Raw genomic sequence first — 20,969 nt, 5'->3', positions numbered from 1 at the left:
GTCAGTGGTAGAGTGCTTGCCTTGCATGCATGAGGCTCTGGGTTCGATTCCTCAGCACCACATAAGTAGAAAAAGCCGGAAGTGGTGCTATGACTCAAGTGGTAGAGTGCTAGCCTTGAGCTGAAGAGCTGAGGAACAGCGCCCAGGCCCTGAGTTCAGGTCCCATGACCAGCAAAAAAAAAAAAAAAAGAGAGAGAGAGAGAGAATGCCTTAAGAATTTTCTCCCTGCTCATTTTCTCCCCTTCAATTTGCCACATTTGAACTTTACCTTACCACTTGTCTCTTAGAAAGGAACTCTTTTTTTTTTTGGGAGGGGGGTCCAGTCGTGGGGCCTGAACTCTGGGCCTGGGCGCTGTCCTTCAGCTCTTCAACTCAAGGCTAGTGTCCTACCACTTAAGCCATAGCACCACTTGCAGCTTTTTTCTGTTTATGTGGTGCTGAGGAATCGAACCCAGGGCCTCATGTATGCGAGGCAAGCACTGTACCACTGAGCCAGCCAACTTCCCAGAGCCCCCCGCCCCCCTCCCCACTCCACTCTTATCTTTATCTAACCACCAGAAACCCCCGAAGTGGCATTGTGGCTCAAGTGGCAGAGTGTTCACCTTGAGCTGAAGAGCTAAGGGACATCTCCCAGGCCGGGGGCGGGGGAGGGGGGGGAGTATTTTAGAGTCTGCTTAGAGCTAGGAAATGTTTAGGGGAGTGGGGATACAGAGATAAACAGTCCATAGTTTCTTTTCCTTAATGAGCTTACTGTCTGCAAGATGAGACCAAAACTAGGCACTGGTGGCTCATGCCTATAATCCTAGCTACCCAGGAGGCTGAGATATGAGGATCACAGTTTGAAGGAAACCCAGACAGAAAAGTCTATGACACTCTTATTAGCCAGCAAAAAAAGCCATAAGTGTGACTCAAGTGGTGGAGCAATAATGTCAACAAAAATAAAAGGGCTGGGAAGGTGGCTCAGTGGTAGAGCGCTTGCCTTGCATGCATGAGGCCCTGGATTCGATTCCTCAGCACCACATAAGCAGACAAAAGCCAGAAGTGGTGCTGTGGCTCCAGTGGTAGAGAGCTAGCCTTGAGCTGAAGAGCTGAGGGACAGTGCCCAGGCCCAGAGTTCAAGGCCCATGACTGGCCAATAAATAAATAAATAAATAAAGTAGCTGGGCACCAATGTCTCACGCCTGTTATCCTGGCAATTCTAGAAACTGAGATATGGGGATCAGGGTTCAAAACCAGCCCAAGCAGGCAAATATGAGATTTTTATCTCCAATCAACAAGAAAAAAAAAAAGCCAGAAGTGGAGGTGTATGTAGTTCAAGTGAAAGAGTGCCAGCTTTGAGCAGGAAAAACTCAAGAATGTGAGGCCCTGAATTCAAAACCCAGTGGCACTGCAATCAATAATAGATCTATAATAAAACACAAAGTTATCAACTGGTCTTGCTCATAGCAAAAACTTGGAATCCAAGTCTTCTTTACCCCTACATTAATTTAATTTCTAGCCCGGAATATTTCTAAGATAGAAGCCTGATGATGGCATTAACTTGAATCCAACTTCAATGATTCACAGTGGCCTCAGTATAGCATCTGCCTTCCTGGGTATAGCAGGCCAGCCGTTCAGGATCTGGTCAACATTGACTTCTCAAGCCTGATCACTTGCAACCCTTCCCCTCTCCTGCTCTCCATCTTTCTCACTAGGCCCCAAATCCGTGCCTCAGCCATCTTGTACACATACCTGCAATTTCCCTCAGGTTCTTTTTTGTCCCCTTATGGTTCCTTGTGGCTAGCTAAGACTCCTGTTTTTCAGGTCCTAAGGGACAGGTCACCTCCCTTCCTGACCCCTGGGATTGGGCTAGGAGACTCCTACCACTGAGCTCCCCCATCTCAGTACCATACTGGAGAGGGCCTCTAACACTGGCCCCCCTCCCTCCAGCTTGTGAGGTGGCACCTGATAAGCCCCCTGACCCCCCAGCATCCTTGCACGACCTAGAACAGAGTAAGCTGCTCCTTTATATTTTTCTTTCATGACAAGTCCATTTGAACAAGTTACAACTTTCTCCTTCCAACCCCAGAGGCCCCATTTCCCAGCAGCAATCGCTCCCAAGCCCTGCTCCCTGGCTGGGGGAGGGGAGGCGAGTGGCAGTCCTGCAGGGATCTCCTCAAAAGAGACGAAGGAGGCAGGGGATCGTGAAGGACCTTTGTATTCTCACCAGGACAAGACAGTCTTGCAACCGTCTCCATCAGATCCTGCCCCCCGCGCCCCCCCCCCCAAGAGCTCACTCAGCCTCCCCTCCAAAGGGTCCCACTCAAGACTCCACGTCCGACTCCTTCAGAAAAATCTTCTTCCCAAAATGGTCTCGGGCTTCCCCCCCACCCTCGACCCCCTTGGCCTCAGCCTCCTCTCTCGCCCTCAACCTCCTTTCCTCAGCCTCCCCCGCCTCACCTCGACCTCCTTCTCCCAGCCTCCGCCCTCTGCCTCTTCCCCAACGCCCAGCCTCCCCTTCTCCAATCTCCCCAACCCCGCCGGCCCCGCCCCCGCCTCCTGGCTGGTGCTCACCATCGTAGTAGTAACAGACTTTCCTTTTGGTGCCCTGAGTATGCGCCATCTTGCTCGCCTCCCAGCCCTCCCGTCAGTCAGTCGGTCGGTCCGTCCGCCCGCCCGCGGCTCAGCGCTGCGTCCGACCCGAGGGGAGGGGCAGTCCTGCTGCCGCCCCGCCTGTCCCCTCCCGGCTCACCTATAGCCGCGCAGCCCGGGCACCGCTCCAGCCAATCAGCGCGTGGGGAGGCGGGCCCGGAACTCGGCAGGGGGCAAGGGCTGAGCTGAGCGGCGGCCGAGGGCCCCCTGGGCCTGTACCAAGGGCCGCGGCAAAGGGGTTGGGGAGCTGCCCGGGGACCGTACCATCAGTCCCGGGGGAGGAAAGCAGCTCTGTAAAAACTTCAGCCATCCTCCTTTCTGGGTTTGGAGAGCAGAGGCCAGCTTTTTAATTTTGCAGAGAATAAACAGGCTTACGGGGGATACGTGACTTGCACAAGGTCACTCAGCCAAGGAAAAGGCTGAAGCTGCTTTGGCGTGGCGAGGAGGAGGAATGGAATAACAAAGGGAAAAAAATTGTCCACAGCCTGCTGTGGGCCAAGTAATGAGCTTTACCAATAATAGTTCAATAGTCCGGACAATAAGACAGTAGCTCTGGCGGAGGGTTTTTGTTTGTGGGTGTGGTTGTTGTTGTTTGGGGAGGGGGGGTGTATTTTGTGTGAGTGTGCCAGCCCTGAGGCTTGAATTCAGGGAGTGTTCACTATCCCTAATCTTTTTTTTTTTTTTTTTGTGCCAGGTTAGCACTCTAGTATTTGAGTCCCTTGATTTGTCTGCCTGGGCTGACTTTGAACCTTGATCCTCAGGTCTGAATAGCTAGATTTAAAAGTGTGAGTCAGAGGCATCTAGCTAAAAGCCTTTCTAATCCCAAAGCAGGCCTAACCCAAGCCGACTGAGGAGCCTTTGGAGGGTGGAGAAAAAATGGAATTGCCCCGTTACTAAGAGAAGGTTTCTCGACTTTGACACCATTGACATTTTGTGATAATTCATTGTTATGGTCTGCCCTATGTATTGTAGACATTTATCAGTTTGGCCTCTTTCCCCTTAAGATGTCAGTAGCACATACACACTCATTCTGGAACAAGCAGAATCGTCTCTAGACTTTGCCAAGTGCCTTGCAGGGAATGAGCTAGCTGGGATGTAAAATGATTACCAGCTCTCCCTTTGAGAACCACTGCCCTTGATCCTAGAACCATGCATCAGTCATAAACATGTCATACCTAGAAGCTGAAAGACGAAAAAGCCTAATTGTGAGCTTTAAAATAGCAGCTACAATAACTTTAATATTTAGTGAGCACTTACAATGTACCAAACAGTTGTGGTAAATTAGCTGTTTATCTGTAGTCCTACAGACAATAAGATACATTTTTATGCCTTTTTCCCCTCTTGAGACAGGTGTTTCACTAAGTTGTATCTTAAACTCCTGAGCTCAAATGATCCTCCTGACTGCCTCCTGAGTGCTGAGATTACAGGAGTATACCACCATACCTGGCCCTTTTCTATCTCTCACTTTTTTTTAAAATCAGTCCTGGGGCTTGAACTCGGGGCCTGGGCACCATCTCTGAGCTCTTTTTGCTCAAGGCTAGTTCTCTACCACTTTGAGCTACAGTGCCACTTTTGGTTTTCTGGTGGTTAATTGGAGATAAGAGTCTCACAGACTTTCCTGCCAGGCTGACTTCAAACCAGGATCCTCAAATCTCAGGCTCCTAAATAGCATGAGCCACCAAACCCAGATTCCTTTTCTCTCTTTAAATGTTATTGTGTTACTCACTTGGGACTACATTTGGACCTTTAGCTATAAGGTAACATAAGATCTAAGGTTAGGTTGTGTTAGCATACAAAAGAGCAAACTTGGGGCTGGGAAGGTGGCTCAGTGGTAGAGTGCATTCCTTGCATGCATGAGGCCCTGGGTTCGATTCCTCAGCACCACATAAGCAAAAGGAAAAAAGCTGGAAGTGGTGCTGTGGCTCAAGTAGTAGAGCGCTAGCCTTGAGCTGAAGAGCTGAAGGACAGTGCCCAGACCCAGAGTTCAGGCCCCATGACCAGATCCAAAAAAAAAAAAAAGAGCAAACTATTCCCAGTTCTGTGTTGCTGCTTTTTTAACTGACCTTCTGCAGTTTTTGCTTAACCTTTCTAGGGCTCCATTTCTCTCTCTGAAAAAGGGTGAGGATAAGAGAGCAAAGTTTACCTGCTGTACACAGTGTCCAAAACAAGAGGGAGGGGTGTGGAAGCAATGAGATCATGGTGTGGTAACATTTTGAAAAGTGCAGAGCAAGGCTCATAAGGCAGGTAGGTGAGTGACTGTGTTTATATTATTATGACTCAGATGTTCTTTGCATATTTTTATAGCCCATTGTGTGATAATAATATAATTTGTTCATTTATCTTACTGCATCTGGGCATTTTAGGTACTTCTCAGTTTTTCATTGGTAACAGGTGCTGCTCTAAATTTGTTCACATATTTTAAAACTTGGCCTTTTTGCTTCCATAAAGAAATACAGGGGCTGGGAAGGTGGCTCAGTGGTATAGTGCTTGCCTTGCATGCATGAGGCCCTGGGTTTGATTCTTCAGCACCACATAAACAGAAAAAGCCAGAAATGGCGCTGTGGCTCAAGAGGTGGAGTGCTAGCCTTGAGCAAAAGAAGCTCAGGGACAGCGCCCAGGCCCAGAGTTCAAGCCCCACAACAAACAAAAAAAAAAAAAAAGAAAGAAAGAAAAAAGAAAGAAAGAAATGTCAAGCCATGGGGCTGGGAATGTGGTTTAGTGATGAGTGCTTGCCTAAAGTGCATCAAGTCCTGGGTTCAATTCTTCAGTATCACATAGACAGAAAATGTTGGTTTAAGTGGTAGAGTGCTAGCCTTGAGCAAAAGAAGCTCAGGGACAGTGCCCAAACTCTGAGTTCAAGCCCCAGGACTGGAGGGATGGAGAGGAGAGGAGAAAGAAAAGAAAAGAAATATGAAGCCATGAGCTGGTGGCTCATACCTATAATCCTAGTTACTCAAGAGGCTGAGATCTGAATACCACAGTTCAAAGCCAGCCCAGGGAGGAAAGTCTGAGACTCTCAATCTCCAATTAACCACCAAAAAGCTGGAAGTGGGGTTGTGGCTCAAGTGGTAGAGCACTAGCCTTGAGCAAAAGCTCAGGGACAGTGCCCAGGTCCTATTTCAAGCCTCAGGACCAACACCCCCCCCCCACACACACACAAAAGAAATATGAACCGGGCATAGTGGCATTGTCTTGCAATCTCAGCATTCAAGAGGTTGAGGGGCTGGGAAGGTGGCTTAATGGTAGAGTGCTTGCCTCACATGCATGAGGTCCTGGGTTTGATTCCTCAGCACCACATAAACAGAAAAAGCTGGAAATGGTGCTGTGGCTCAAGTAATAGAGTGCTAGCCTTGAGCTGAAGAGCTGAGGGACAGTGCCCAGGCCCAGAGTTCAGGCCCCACGACTGACCAAAAAAAAAGAGGTTGAGACAAGAGGATTTCCAGTTTAAGGCCTTGTCTCCAAAAGCAAAACAAGAACTGAAGGCCTGGGTCAGTGGTAGCACTCAGCATCAAAAACAAAACAAAACAAAACAAAGAAAGAAAGGAAGCCGGGTGCTGGTGGCTCACACCTGTAATCCTAACTACTCAGGAGGCTGAGATCTGAGGATCATGGTTCAAAGCCAGACTGGGCAGGAAAGTCCCTGAGACTCTTATCTCCAATAAACCTAGAAAACTGGAAGTGGTGCTGTGGCTCAAGTGGCAGAGCGCTCACCTTGAGCTGAAGAGTACAGGGACAGCACCCAGGCCCAGAGTTCAAGCCCTATGACCAACAACAACAACAAAACAAAAGGAAAAATGGGGAAAGAGGAAAGGAAGGAAAGAATGTGGGGGAGGAAAGAAGGAAAAAACTTTTCTTTGTCAAACACATTACCATGTTCAGATATCTTTAATTTTTTTCTCTTTATCAAACTATAGATGTCAAAAAACCTTTAATTTTCCTCTTTATTATAAAAACAACAGCACATATTGATGATACATAGTTACTAACACTTGGTTTCCTGGTCTGGGAGTGGAGGGGACTCCTACAGAGGGAGAGTTAATGCTCACCTGAATGAGATGCCCACTCCTCAACTCCAAGAAGACAGGTAGCCAGCTTTTTTTTTTTTTCAAGAAAAGGCAGAAAGAAATATGAAGATATATATAAACTCTCCTCAGTTTTGTAAATTAGCTAATTTAGTCTACTTTAAAAAAGCTGGTATTAGCCAAGCACTGGTGGCTCATGCCTGTAATCCTAGCTACAAGGAAGCTGAGATCTGAGGATCATGGTTCAAAGAGAGCTGGAGCAGAAAAGTGTGTTAGACTCTTATCTCCAATTAATCACTCAAAAACCAGAAGGGGCACCATGGCTCAAGTGGTAGAGTGCTAGTCTTGAGCACAAAGAGGTTCAGGGACAGTGCCCAGGCCTTGAGTTCAAGCCCCACAACTGACAAGAAAGAAAGAAAGAAAGAAAGAAAGAAAGAAAGAAAGAAAGAAAGAAAGAAAGAAAGAAAGAAAGAAAGAAAGAAAGAAAGAAAGAAAGAAAGAAAGAAAGAAGGAAAGAAAGAAAGAAAGAAAGAAAGAAAGAAAGGAAGAAAGAAAGAAAGCTGGAAGCTGGTATAGCCAGGCATTGGTGGCTCATGCCTATAATCCTAGGTACACAGGAAGCTGAGACCTGAGGTGAAAGAAAGAAAGAAAGAAAGCTGGAAGCAAGCAAGCAAGCTGGAAGCTGGTATAGCCAGGCATTGGTGGCTCATGCCTATAACACACAGGAAGCTGAGACCTGAGGTTCATGATACAAACACAGACCAGGCAGAAAAGTTCATGAGACTTTTATTCCCAATTAACTAGCAAAAAGCTAGAAGTGGGGCTATGGCTCAAGTGTATAGTACCAGCAAAAAAATCCAAGTGGAAGTGTAAGTCCCTAGGGGCTGGGAATGTGGCTCAGTTATTGCCTAGCATGCATGAAGTCCTGGGTCTGATTCCTCAGTACCACATACACAGAAAAAACATGGAAGTGGTGCTGTGGCTCAAGTGGTAGAGTGCTAGCCTTGAGCAAAAGAAGCTCAGGGACAGCACCTAGGCTCTGAGTTCACAAGCCCCAGGACTAGCAAAGAAGAAAAAAAGAAAAAAAAGTGTAAGGGCCTAAATTTAAGCCCCAGTACTGGGACACACACACAAAAGTAAAATTTTAAAAATTAAGAAAAAAGAAACTATTTCCCATATATGAAGGTTCCTAGTAAACGTTGCCCTGAATTCTCTGGGGAGGGAAGAAGAGCACTGTTCCATAAGAAGGGGTTTACAGAGTTCATACAGCAGAGTTACAGGGTAAGCCTTTTAGGCCTCAGAAGCATCAGGGCTGGAAAAAAACCTAGGCATCCATTCATCCCTTCTCATATCCCAAGTCAGAATTTCCAAATTTCCATCTTCTGAACCCTACTTTTCCCCAAAAGAAAAATATGTGGAGTGCAGCCAAGAGATGCAGAGCCTTTATGAACAGACATTTATTGAGCTCCTGGTGTGTGTGCCGGGCACAGAGGTAGGGCACACAGAGGCATTAGGAAAGATCCCAGCTTACAAAGAGCTTCTAGATGACCTGAGGAAAGACACTGGTGGCAGAAGCAGGAATCAGTCGTAGCCTCTCCTCTCTCTCTGTCTTGGGAAACAGGAGGATTCAGAGACATTTTAGACAATGTCTAAGACATACATGCGTGGGTCCCACACATAGAAGATGCATGTGAAGAGCCCACACAACCAGGGGATATGTGTAAAAGACACAAGATTGTGTGTGTGTGTGTGTGTGTGTGTGTGTGTGTGTGTGTGTGTGTGTTGCACATAGGCAAGAGTCATGTGCAGTCCAGATGTGCATAGGTCCCACTGGTATGGCACAAAAGCTCCACCTCTCCAAACTAGGGTGTTAAGACAGGGGAAGGGCCCCAGGCAGCTAGATCTGTCAAGGCTGAGGCTGATATTGGCCTTCTGTGGCTGTGAAGAAGTCCTCCAGCACACTGCGCAGGTAGTCAAAGGTGGGCCGCTCCTCTGGGCGTTCCTTCCAGCACATCATCATGAGGTGGTACAGCTCCTCTGGACAGTTGTCAGGACGCACCATTCGATAGCCTCGCTCCAGGTTCTGAATCACCTCAGGATTGGTCATCCCTGGAGGTTGATGGGAGAAAAGTCATCAAGTCTTCAGGCTTTGGAGATCCCTAGGCAAAGTTTGTACCTTGAATGTCCTCCAAAGATCTATGTGTTAAAGGTCTGGTTCCCAACCCAGTGGGAAGCCAGGGAACCTTTAGTGGGTGGAGTCTAGTGGGAGGAAGTTAGATTATTGGGACCTACCCTTGAGAGCCATACTGGGACCACAGCCCCTCTCTGCCTCACTTTATTTCTTGGTTGCCATAAGTTGAGCAGTTTGCTCCTCAACATGAAATGCTGCCTGACCACAGACCCAAATAAACAGATCCTTGAAACTGTGAGCCAAAAGAAGCATTTCCTTTTTTTTTGCCAGTCTTGGGGCTTGAACTCAGGGCCTGAGTTCTTTTGCTCAAGGCTAGCACTCTACCACTAGCACAGTGCCCCTTCCAGCTTTTTCTGTTTTTGTGGTACTGAGGAATTAAACCCAGGCCTTCATGCATGCTAGGCAAGTACTCTACCACTAAGCCACATTCCCAGCCATTTCCTCTTTTTTTTTTTTTTTTGGGGGGGTCCGGTCGTGGGGCCTGAACTCTGGGCTTGGGCGCTGTCCCTCAGCTCTTTAGCTCAAGGCTAGCACTCTACCACTTGAGCCACAGCGCCACTTCTGGTGTTTTTTCTTTTTGCTTATGTGGTGCTGGGGAATCAAATCCAGGGCCTCATGCATGCAAGGCAAGCGCTCTACCACTGAGCCACCTTCCCAGCCCGCCATTTCCTCTTTTTAAGTTGACTTTAGCAGAAACCCAAATAACATAGGTGATATGCAGAATATTTAATGAAATGTTGTGAAGACTAATCCGCACAGACACTGGTCTTCATCCATGATAGCCCACACTGGCAGAACCTCCTGGATGGCAGTCCATTTGAAGTACCTTACCATTTGATATACATTATATCTTTTTTGATATACATTATATCTTTTTTTTGGGGGGGGGGTCCGATCGTGGGGCCTGAACTCTGGGCCTGGGCGCTGTCCCTCAGCTCTTCAACTCAAGGCTAGCACTCTACCACTTGAGCCACAGTGCCACTTCCGGCTTTTTTCTTTTTGCTTATGTGGTGCTGAGGAATCGAACCCAGGGCCTCAGGCATGCAAGGCAAGCGCTCTACTACTGAGCCACCTTCCCAGCCCCATACATTATATCTTCAACAACACATTTAGCTCTAGAATCCAAACTGAGACATTTCTGTAAGCCTCAGTTTCCACGTCTGGAAAGTAGATTTTCTGAGTGGTTATAAGATGCAAGTGAGATAGTGACATAAAGCACCAAGTATGGCTGGATGCTGGTGGCTTACACTTGTAATCCTAGCTACTCAGGAGGCTATGATCTAAGGATTGAAGTTTTAAGCAGCCCAGGCAGGGAAGTTTGTGAGCGTGTTAGCTCCAATTGACCAGCAAAAAACAACAAAACAGAAGTGGAGGTGTGGCTCAAGCGGTAGAGCTGTAGAATGTTATCCTTGATAACAGGGCACCCAGGCCCTGAATTCAAGCCCCAGTACACACACACACACACACACACACACACTCAAGTACCAAGTATAGTGTCCTGACACAGACATGCACACACACACCTGTACTAGGTATAGTGGCTGGACAGGAGATCCTTCATAACAGGTATCTGTAATTATTGTGAAGAGAATGATGGAGTGGTTAGGACTCAGGGAGCCCATAGCCAGGGTATACCCATGGTAGGACACCTCTAGCTTTGACACTTGGTACATCAGATGTGCATCAAGACACCAGATTGACCCTAGGCTCCAGCAGAGTAGACTCTGCCTTGGGCTGAGAAGGTCCACCCATCTCCCTACCCCAACACGTACACCATGACCCAGATAAAATAGGTTTTGGTTGTTTCAAGGTACTGCAGAACGAGCTTCTGTCCTATAGATCTCAGAAGAGCTGCTCTGAGGAACAGAGTGGTGATAACAATAACACAGATGTTCCTCAATTACCCATGCAACCACTGGTTTCTCCTTTAGTCTCTTGAGAGAGGACAAAGGCAAATGGTCCCCAAAGACTCAACTTTGTTCCTGGCAAACTAGTTTTATTTCTGCAAAGCTTGGGACTAGACCTTGGTCAAAAGAGACAACTCCTCCCCTTTTACCCAGGCCTGGCTTCTGTGAGGCATTTACCTTTGGGTCTCCCATACTTTAAAATTAGGTCATCAAAAGATGGAGGCCAGAGTACCAAACATCTGTAGCTAGAGTCAAGTGTTCAGCCAGAGACTAAACTCAGCCTATATATAGCCCACACACTTCAGTTTGGTTCATTTGTTATTGTAAAACAAATTGAATCACATATATTTAGAAGTAAGCCGAGTTTTCTAAAACATCAACTTTTGGCTTCTCTTGGAAAAAAAAAATAAAAGATCTGTGTTTTGGACCCTTCCATATCTTAATGGGGATCATCGGCTAGAACAGATGAAGTTCACTGTCTCTGCTTTTCCTCATCTTGTCCCTGACCCCAATGTCATATGTCAACTGCCATTTATCACATTTTTTCTACCTGTTTTCCTCTTTTTGTTTTATAAATTTTATTGTTATTATGGCACCCAGGCCCTGAGTTCAAGCCCCAGTACACACTCTCTCTCTTTCTCTTTCTCTCTCTCTCTCTCCCTGGGTTCAAGCCTCAGTACACACTCTCTCTCTCTCTCATACCAAGTATGGTGTCTTCTTTCCCCAGAGCTTCCTAGCAATGAGATCTAAGGATTGTAGTTCAAAGCCAGTCCAGGAAAATAAATCATGAGACTCCTATCTCTAATTAACCAGCAAAAGGCTGTAAGTGGAAGTGTGGTTAAAGTGGTAGTATACCAGTCTTGAGCAAAAAAGCTAAGCAAGAGCATGAGGCCCTAAGGTTAAGCCCCAGTACTGCCACCAAAGGAAGGAGGGAAGGAAAGGAGAAAGAGAGGAGAGAGAGAGGAGAGAAAAAGTCAGGGAGAGGGAGAGGAAAGAAGAAAGGGAAGAGAGAGAGAATGCGAGAGAGAAAAAGAGAGAGAGAGAGAAGGAAAGGGAGAGGGGGAGAGAGAGCGAGGAGCTCCAGTGGTTCATGCCTGTAATCCTAGCTACTCAGCAGGCTGAGATCTGAGGATCACCATTTGAAGCCAGCCCAGGCAGGAAAGTCCATGAGACTCTAACCTCCAGTTAATGAGCAAAACAAAACAAACAAACAAACAAAAAACAGAAGTGGAGCTGTGATTCAAGTGGTAGAGCCTTGAGCCAAAAATAGTTTGGAGACAGCTACACACACACACACACACACACACACAAGAGCAGGCCTCTGGCCACAGAGGCTACATCCACTTCTACCATTCTAGGCAGCCAGTACCAGAACTGGGTTACTGAAGGGAGAAGAAGATACAGATCCAGAGCAGGAAGCCAGTCTTGATGTTGAAATCATTTCCCTGAGAGGATAGAGGAGAAGCGAGCTAAAAGTTTCAGATTCTGAGCCTGGGACCCAGTGAGTGGGAGAACAGATTCTCTGACCTTCCAGATTCATGGACCTTTCAATTTCTTCCCCATGGTACTGACCTGGGTAAGGGATGCGGCCATGGGTGACAATCTCTGTCAGCAGGATCCCAAAAGACCACACATCTGACTTGATGGTGAAGGTCCCGTAGTTAATGGCTTCTGGTGCTGTCCACTTAATGGGAAATTTGGCCCCTGGAAGGACACAGAGTAAGGTCTCCTGGGTCTGCCTGGTCAGACCCTGCAGGCTCCAGCCCTCCTTCCTAGCCCACACCTACCCTCCCTGGCTGTATACTCATTGTCTTCAATCAGACGTGCTAGGCCGAAGTCTGCGATCTTACAGCTTAGGGTGTCAGACACCAAGATGTTGGCAGCCCTTAGGTCACGATGGATGTAGTTCTGCTCTTCAATGAATGCCATGCCTTCTGCAATCTACAGGACAAATATAGGTGAGCAGTCCTCACCCCACTGGCCTGTACACATTCCCAGCCCCTCACCAATCCCCTTACTTGAGCTGCCATGTCCAGTAGTTTGTTGATGGTCAACTTGATGCCTGAGGAGGTCTTGAGGAAATCCACCAGGCTCCCTGTGGACAGAAGCAAAGATTTGTTGGCACATGGTGCCCACGGGGAGGTCCTTAGACCCATCTTAACCTATGTGGATTCTGGAAGTGGTACCTGACTTGTAGAAAGGAAGAATAAGAAATGAAGTGTGCCAGGTCCTGGTGCTCATGCCTATAATCCTAGCTACTCAGGAGGCTGAGCTCTGAGTATCATGGTTCAAAGCCAGCCCAGACAGGAAAGTCCCTGTGAGAATCCTCTTATCTCCAATAAAACACCAGAAAAATGGAAGTGGTGCTATGGCTCAAGTGGTAGAGCATTAGCCTTGAGCACAAAGATGCTCAAGGACAGTGCCTAGGCCCTGAGTTCAAGCCCCACAACTGACAGAAAAGAAAGAAAGAAGGGAAGGGAGGGAGGGAGGGAGGGAGGGAGGGAAGGAAGGAAGGAGGGAGGGGAGGAAGGAGGGAGGGAGGGGAGGAAGGAGGGAGGAAGGGGAGGAAGGAGGGAAGGAAGGAAGAAAAAAGTGAAGCATATCTGTTCAGGATGAGGATGCTTGGGATGTGGGAAGGCCTTTTTTGGCAGGCTGGAATGAGGTACCACTTAAGGGATCTATTGGCCTCTAGTCAGTAATAGGGCAGAGTCCAAACTCTTCAACTGGGCATCCAAAGCCCTATGTGGTCCACTCTTAGACTTTTCCCCTACCCTGCCTTTCTCACTCTACCCAACAGGGACACTTTTCAAATTCTGTGTGTGTGTGTGTGTGTGTGTGTGTGTGTGTGTGTGTGTGTGTGTGTGTGTGTGTGTGTGTGTGTGTGTGTGTGTGTGTGTGTGTGCTGGTCCTAGAACTTGAACTTAGGGCCTGGACACTGTCCCTGAACATTTTTTTCTTTTTTTGACTCAAGGCTATGTTCTACCTCTTTTTTTTTTTTTTTTTTTTGTCAGTCATGGGACTTGAACTCTGGGCTTGGGCACTATCCCTCAGCTCTTCAGCTCAAGGCTAGCACTCTACCACTTGAGCCAAAGTGCCATTTCCAGTTTTCTAGTGGTTTATTGGATATAAGAGTCTCAGCTTTCCTGCCGGGGCTGGCTTTAAACCATATCCTCAGATCTCAGCTTCCTAAGTAACTAGGATTATAGATGTGAGCCACCGGTGCTTGGCCTCTTTTTTTTTTTTTTTTAATCTTTATGTAGTTGTACAAAGAAGTTCCCATTCTACAAAACAGTATATGAGTACAAAGTGTCTGACAACATTGTCACCCACCTCTCTTAACCCATCCCTTCTCTCACTTTTTTTTTTTTTTTGTTGGCCGTGGGGCTTGAACTGTGGGCCTGGGCGCTGTCCCTCAGCTCTTCAGCTCAAGGTGAGCGCTCTACCACTTGAGCTACAGCGCCACTTCCGGTTTTCTGGTGGTTTATTGGAGATAGGAGTCTCACGGTCTCTCCTGCCCGGGCTGGCTTTGAACCTCGATCCTCAGATCTCAGCCTCCTGAGTAGCTAGGATTACAGGCGTGAGCCACCAGCGCCCGGCTTCTCTCACTTTTTTTGAGATTAGGTGATTATGTAATTTTTTACATATTTCATAGTATTGTGGAATAGTGATACCTAGAGTCACAAACACATTTTAACTTTCAAAGGCAAATTGTCATTATCATGGTCTATACGGTTTGTGAATTCTATGTATGCTCCACATCTTAAATCACAGCTCTCTTTCCAGATTTTGGTGGTTATTTAGAGATATGAGTCTCACAAATTTTTCTTGCCTGGGCTGGCTTCAAACTGTGATCTTCAGATCTTAGCTTGGTAAATGGCTAAGATTATAGGTGTGAGCCACCAATGCCCCCCACCCCCCCAGATTCTTTATAGAGTATTCTTCATAGCCCATTAGATAAATTTCTATTTTATCCTTGTCTGCTAAAAATGTTTGCTTTACCTTCATGATTCAGCCAGACTGCTCTTCTAGGAAGCCTCCTACCAGGAGTAATACATTGCATCATCTTCTACATTCCTATGGCATGCTGGCACAAACTGGTTTTCTCAGTATCTATAATAACTAAAATCAGGTTTCCTTGACAGCAAGTCTTGTTTCAGCTGGGTACCAGTGGCTCACACCTATAATCATAGCTATTCAGGAAACTGAGGTACGAAAATCAGGGTTTGAATAGCTGGGCAAACAAAGCCAAAAGACTCTTACCTTCAGCTAACTAGCAAAAAGCTAGAAGTGGAGGTATGACTCAAGTAGTAGAAAAACAGCCTTAGCAAGAAAGCTAAATGAGAAAGGAGTATGAAGCTGTGTGTTGATACCCTACTGCTGTCCCCCCAAAATGAATCTTGTCTCATCCATCCAATTTTCCAGTGCCCAGTACTGAACTGAATGGAAAGTGGATCTAGAGGCCTGAGGGATCACCTCTCTGGCACTAGAGGGAAGCTGTAAAGAAGTCCATGATAGATGCTGCTGGGTACTCACCCCTTCCTAAGAGACGAAACCCCATAGGCTGACTGTCCCTACCAGAAGTGCTAAATTAGTCACCAAAGACAAAAGGACTCAGCCTAGGCACTGGTGGCTCATTCCTATAATCCTAGCTACTCAGGGAGCTATGATCTAAGAATTATAGTGAAAGGCCAGCCTAGGCAGGGATGTTCATGAGATTCTTACTTCCAATTAACCAGAAAAAAAAAAGCCAGAAATAGAGATTTGGCCTGAGAGGTAAAGCTCCAGCCATGAACAAAGCAAGAGTGTAAGGCCTTGAGTTCAAGCTTCAGAACTAGACAGGTGCTGGTGGCTCATACCTATAATCTTTTTTGTTGTTGTTGTTGGTTGTGAGGCCTGAACTCTGGTCCTGGGTGCTGTCCCCCAGCTCTTCAGCTGTAGACCAGTGCTCTACCACTTGAGCCTCAGCCCCACTTTCGGCTTTTTCTGCTTGTGTGGTGCTGAAGAATCAAACCCAGAGCCTCATGCATGCATGGCAAGCACTCTACCACTGAGCCACCTTCCCAGCGCCAAATACCTATAATCTTAACTACTTAGGAGGCTGAGATCTACGGATCATCATTCAAAGCCAGTCCAGGCAGAAAAACCTGTGATGTGAGACTCTTATCTCCAATTAACCACCAGAAAACTGTTCGTGGTACTGTGGCTCAAAGTGGCAGAGTGCTAGCTTTGAGAAAAAAGAGCTCAGGGAGCCGGGCGCTGGTGGCTCACGCCTGTAATCCTAGCTACTCAGGAGGCTGAGATCTGAGGATCGCGGTTCAAAGCCAGCCCGGGCAGGAGAGACCGTGAGACTCCTATCTCCAATAAACCATCAGAAAAACCGGAAGTGGCGCTGTAGCTCAAGTGGTAGAGCACTCGCCTTGAGCTGAAGAGCTGAGGGACAGCGGCCAGGCCCAGAGTTCAAGCCCCACGACCAACAAAAAAAAAAAAAAAAAAAAAGAGCTCAGGGACAGTGACCAGGCCCCGATTTCAAGGCCCAGGACCAACAACCACAACAAAAATGCTTCAGAACCAGCACACAAGCACTAGCGCGCACGCGCATACACACACACACATTCAGACACATCAAATTTGTGTCCATATACTACCACTTGATTAACTGCAGATATCCCTATCAATTCCAATGAACTTCCAATGAACCTCAGAATCTTTCCCAACCTAGCACTACAAAGAAATTGGTACCCATAGTGGAGGGCTGGTGGCTCACACCTGTAACCCTAGCTATTCAAGAAGCTCAGCTCTGAGGATGCTAGTTCAAAGCCAGCCTGGGCAGGAAAGTTTGTGTGATTCTTATCACCAATTTATTACAAAAAAAAAGTCAGAAGTGGAACTGTAGCTTAAGTGGTAGAGCACACAAAAAAGAAATTGGCACCCATGATAAAACCTATTTGAAATTTCCATATCCCACTAGCCAATTAAACAGCTTGTTATCAAATGAGCCAGATTAGGACAAATTTAGGGTCAGTACTGTCCTAATTCATCCTTACAAAGCCCCATCAAGGAAGTTGCTATTCGATTTGCACCAGCATTTTGCAGGTAAGAAAACCATGGCAGAAGAAGCAATGTGATTAACCCAAATCCATAACTCTCACCAAGCAGTCAGACTCTAGGGCTCTAGATGGATATACTATATTATTTCAGGATGAGCCCTTTAGATTTCTGTTGTTGTTCTTAGGGAAATTAGTATTAGATATAGTTCATATTGTATCCAGCAAATCAGTGTGATTAAAGCTGAGTCTAGAAACACACACACACACACACACACACACACACACACACACACACACACACATATTTTTTCCAGTCCTGGGACTTGAACTCAAGGGCTAGGCACTGTCCCTGAGCTTCTTTTGCTCAAGGCTAACACTCTACCACTTGAGCCACAGTGCCTCTTCTGGCTTTTTCTGTGTATGTGAGGAATTGAACCCAGTGCTTTATGCACTTTACCACTAAGCCACATTCCCAGCCCCCTCCTCTTTTTTTCTTTTGCTTTTTTAGTAATAATATTGGAGCTTGAACTCAGGGCCTCCCACTCTTGCTTATATTCTTTTTCCACTCAAAGCTGGTGCTCTAGCTGGGCACTGGTGGCTCATACCTTATTCCTAGCTACTCAGGAGGTTGTGACCAGAGTATCATGGTTCAAAGCCAGCCTAGGCAAGATAGTCTGTGACACTCTTATCTCCAGTTAACCACCCGAAAACCAGAAGTACTGCTGTGGCTCAAAGTGGTAGAGCACTAGCCTTGAGCAAAAAAAGTGCTCAAGGATAGTGGCCCAGGCCCTGAGTTCAAGCCCTACAACTAACCAAAAAAAAAAAAAATTTTTTTTTAAAGCTAGTACTCTAATACTTAAGCCACACCTCCACTTTCAAATTTTTGCTGGTTAATTGGAGAGTCCCTTGGATTTGTCTGGCTGGGCTGGCTTTGAACCATGATCCTCTAATCTCAGCCTCTTGAGTACCTAATATTATAGGCCGGAGGCACTGGTGCATAGCCTATGTGTCTATCTTATTATTGGGATTCTCACTCTGCCCAGAAGATGTCCAAGTAAGTGGAGAGGGTTCACCCAGAATTAAAAAAGAGTCTTTGGGGCAAATTTTCCCTGCCAATGCTCAAGGCAGAGGGAAGAGAAATGGGGCTAGAAATCCCTCATTTTCTGAGATCAAGCATCCTGAGATCAGATAGGTCTTGGAAGAAAGCAAAAGGAACCGCAGGTCAGAGAAAATCAGGGCAAATGTTCTCCTGACACCTTAGGCGAGGTTCTCTACCAGACTCATACCACTTCATTTTCTCTCCTCTGGAGATGAATCTTAGAAACCCAGGAAAGCTTCTCTAGAGACCCAGAGTCCAGAGGAAAGAGACAACAGCGACCCCGAGCGGCCAAGAATGGCTGTAGCACCTACCATTCTCCATGTATTCCGTGATGATGTAGATGGGCTCCTGGGTGACCACTGCATACAGCCTGACCAGGCGCTGGTGCTGTAGCTGCTTCATGAGGTTGGCCTCGGCCAGGAAGGCATCGGGTGACATGCTGCCTTGCTTCAGGCTCTTCACTGCCACCTTCGTGTGCCCATTGTAGTACCCTGGGTGAGGGCAGGAGGGATTGCAGAAGCTGCAGAGCCCAGGCCCTTGGTAGGCCACTGGGCACTGTGTCAGACACTATCTTGGTGGGCATATCCTCCCCTCTTTCCCAGCCGTCCTGGAAGGCCACACTCACCCATCCACACCTCCCCGAACTGGCCAGCCCCCAGTCGCTCCACCAGCTTCAGACTCTCCCTGGGAACCTCCCACTCGTCCTCCCACCATGGTTTCTGGGGCTTCTGGGTCTGACAGGGACGGCTCAACCGCGTGCACAGCCCGTCAGAAGCATCTGTGAGGACCGAGGAGAGGAGAGGGCTGTCAATATGTGAGGCTGCCCCCTCCCCCCGTGCCCCAAGATCCTTTCCAAGATCTCATCCTGGTGAAAATAGATTGATGGGTCTGTCATCTGACGTCTGGGGCTGTAGGATCGGGTACTGCACCTTACCCCCTGCGGGTAATGAAGACGTACCCTGGAAGATGATGGGAGGGCACCCCTGAGAATGACTAATGGGTGACAAGCTGACAGGACAGAGTTAAGGGGTTCCTGCCAGGGCTCACTGGTGTAATGGCGGACCAGTTCATGCAGGCCGGTAAAAGTGATGCGAGGGGAGATGTAGAAGCCGCCATTGTCCAGGTTACGGATCTTGTAATGTTTCACCACCTCTCCCTGGTTCTGGTCGAAATCCCGGACTGACAGTGAAAAGGATCCTGAACAAGAGAATGGATGGACGGATGAATGAACGATCAAACGCAAAAGAGAGGAAGAGGTGGTCTCTGTGAGTCACAGCTGCCACCACCTGCCTTTAACAGGGGCTCAACCCTCCAGCATCTCTTCGCCCAGTGCAGTAGTCAGACTGGGATCGTATCCGCCCCCACCGAGACCCCGCCCACTGCGACCCCGCCCACAGACCAGAAGCCCCGCCCCGCAGAGCCCCGCCCAGCCGCTCACCCGCGGTGCTCTCGCTCTCCCGGATCAGGAAGGAGCCGTGCGTGTTCCCAGGCGCCAGAAGCTGCCGCTCTGCGTCCTTGCGGCCCAGGTTCTTGAAGAACCAGCTGCGCAGGGCAGAAGGGAATGCATGGGCTTTGGACCGGTCCCTCTTCCATCCCCCTCAGGCAATCAATCACAGGGCCACTCCTACCTTGCACAGGCTCCCCACGCACCCCCACGACGGGGCCCCACTCACGGCTCAGGCTCCAAGCTGTTGGCTTTGGCCACGAAGTTGAAGGGGATGAAACCTTCCCGGCCGGTGGTCAGGGACTGCGCCTTCCACCATTCGCCGCTCCTGATGGTGGAGTCATGGAGGCGATCGGCAGGGCGTCTCTCAGGGAACCCCAGTCCCACCCCGTCCCCCATCAGCACTCTGGAGCCTCCCATTCTGACCCCAAAGCCCTTATCCCAAGCTCAGGGCCATCAGCCAAGGGCTGCAGGAGGGCCGAGAGAGCCGGGCCCGGCCCCTCGCAGGGTGAGTGGGTAAAAGATCACTCACTGCTCTAAGATGCGCAGCTGTTCGCCCTGCTCGAAGCCCAGGTCTCCGTCGTGGGAGGGCTCATAGCTGTGCAGAGCGATGACCAGGTTGTCTGTAAAGACAGGGAGTGTCAAGGAGAAATGGCTTGGGGTTGGCAGGGAGGATGGAGACGTTCTGGAATCACAGGACCGGAGACAAGATTGGGATCAAGAAAGGCAGGACAGGGTAGAGAGTAGATGAGGGAGACAGGGAGACACGGCCAGCAGCCAGGGATCCACACCCTTATGCTGTCTGGAGTCACCTTGCAGTGGAGAAGCTGGTGGATTCGAGCCTTCATAGGTGACCAGTGGGTCCCGAACTTCAGAGCCATTCCTGAGGGGCAGCTGTGGAGTAGGGGATGAAAATGGGGTCCAAGAAAGAAGATTGATGAGACCCTGTTTCCCCGCTCTTCTGCCTTCACTCCTTTTCTCCAATCTGGCTGAATTGGCCAACTATATTTGTACTTGCTATGTGACCTTAGGAGAGTGACTTTTCCTCTGTCACTACATTCCAGAGAAAGAGGGGCTGCTCTGTATTCAAGGGTTTATAGCAGTGGCTCATTTCTTTCCCTAGGGTGCACACCCACCTGGCTCTCACCCCGCCAATCTTGCCTCTTACCGTGGTCTTGATGTCCAGTGGCACTATGGGATAATGGCAGTTCTCACACACATCAATGTTTTCCATCCAGTCATCTTCAGGGTTTGAGCTGCAGCTACAGCCCATGGTCCCTGAGGGAACAGAGAGGGGGCTGAAGAAGCTCCCTCTAGAACCGTGACTCACCAACATCAGAAGACATCCTAGGGCCTGGCCCTGGGACTTTCCAAAGTTCCTAGAGACTATCAGCTCAGAGGCCCCCATTCACCAGCCACAGAGTTGCTGAAATGGGGGAATCCTAGCCCTTGACTAGTGTTCCCTCTATCACATGTAAATTCACACCAGGCCTAGACCAACCCCCTAGGCCCCACCCTCCCACCTGGGATGGGCAAACCGCCACTGGCACCTTTGTTAGTATAGTTACCCACTTCCTGCCTCCCTACCCCCTATGGGTTCGGATTGGGGAACCACCTCATAGAGATCA

General features: G+C 48.2%; 2 protein-coding genes across 3 annotated transcripts in view; both read right to left on the bottom strand.

Annotated features, from left to right (window-relative positions):
• Hdac1 (histone deacetylase 1) overlaps positions 1 to 2,672 on the bottom strand; it is a 34,910-nt gene extending 32,238 nt beyond the window's left edge. Inside the window, exon 1 of the mRNA XM_042682030.1 lies at positions 2,554 to 2,672. Coding sequence (XP_042537964.1) covers positions 2,554 to 2,602 — 49 coding nt within the window. The 5' untranslated portion in view covers positions 2,603 to 2,672. The remainder of the gene's footprint in view (positions 1 to 2,553) is intronic.
• Positions 2,673 to 8,081: 5,409 nt separating this feature from the next.
• Lck (LCK proto-oncogene, Src family tyrosine kinase) overlaps positions 8,082 to 20,969 on the bottom strand; it is a 28,787-nt gene continuing 15,899 nt past the window's right edge. Inside the window, exons 2-13 of one of the 2 annotated variants that reach the window (XM_042683672.1) lie at positions 20,510 to 20,619; positions 20,154 to 20,235; positions 19,874 to 19,964; positions 19,571 to 19,669; positions 19,336 to 19,439; positions 18,945 to 19,094; positions 18,523 to 18,675; positions 18,209 to 18,388; positions 12,770 to 12,846; positions 12,539 to 12,692; positions 12,324 to 12,455; positions 8,082 to 8,762 (exon numbers count right to left, since the gene is read on the bottom strand). In XM_042683672.1, coding sequence (XP_042539606.1) covers positions 8,560 to 8,762; positions 12,324 to 12,455; positions 12,539 to 12,692; positions 12,770 to 12,846; positions 18,209 to 18,388; positions 18,523 to 18,675; positions 18,945 to 19,094; positions 19,336 to 19,439; positions 19,571 to 19,669; positions 19,874 to 19,964; positions 20,154 to 20,235; positions 20,510 to 20,614 — 1,530 coding nt within the window. In that variant the 5' untranslated portion in view covers positions 20,615 to 20,619 and the 3' untranslated portion in view covers positions 8,082 to 8,559. Of the gene's footprint in view, positions 8,763 to 12,323; positions 12,456 to 12,538; positions 12,693 to 12,769; positions 12,847 to 18,208; positions 18,389 to 18,522; positions 18,676 to 18,944; positions 19,095 to 19,335; positions 19,440 to 19,570; positions 19,670 to 19,873; positions 19,965 to 20,153; positions 20,236 to 20,509; positions 20,625 to 20,969 lie in introns of those variants that run through there. The other variant, XM_042683682.1, reaches the window with a different exon arrangement.

This window comes from Dipodomys spectabilis, unplaced genomic scaffold, assembly GCF_019054845.1.
Source record: "Dipodomys spectabilis isolate Male_0828 unplaced genomic scaffold, ASM1905484v1 ptg000002l, whole genome shotgun sequence".
Classification (NCBI taxonomy): domain Eukaryota; kingdom Metazoa; phylum Chordata; class Mammalia; order Rodentia; family Heteromyidae; genus Dipodomys; species Dipodomys spectabilis.
Note: the sequence above shows the minus strand (reverse complement) of the source record. Positions and strands in the feature narration are given on the sequence as shown.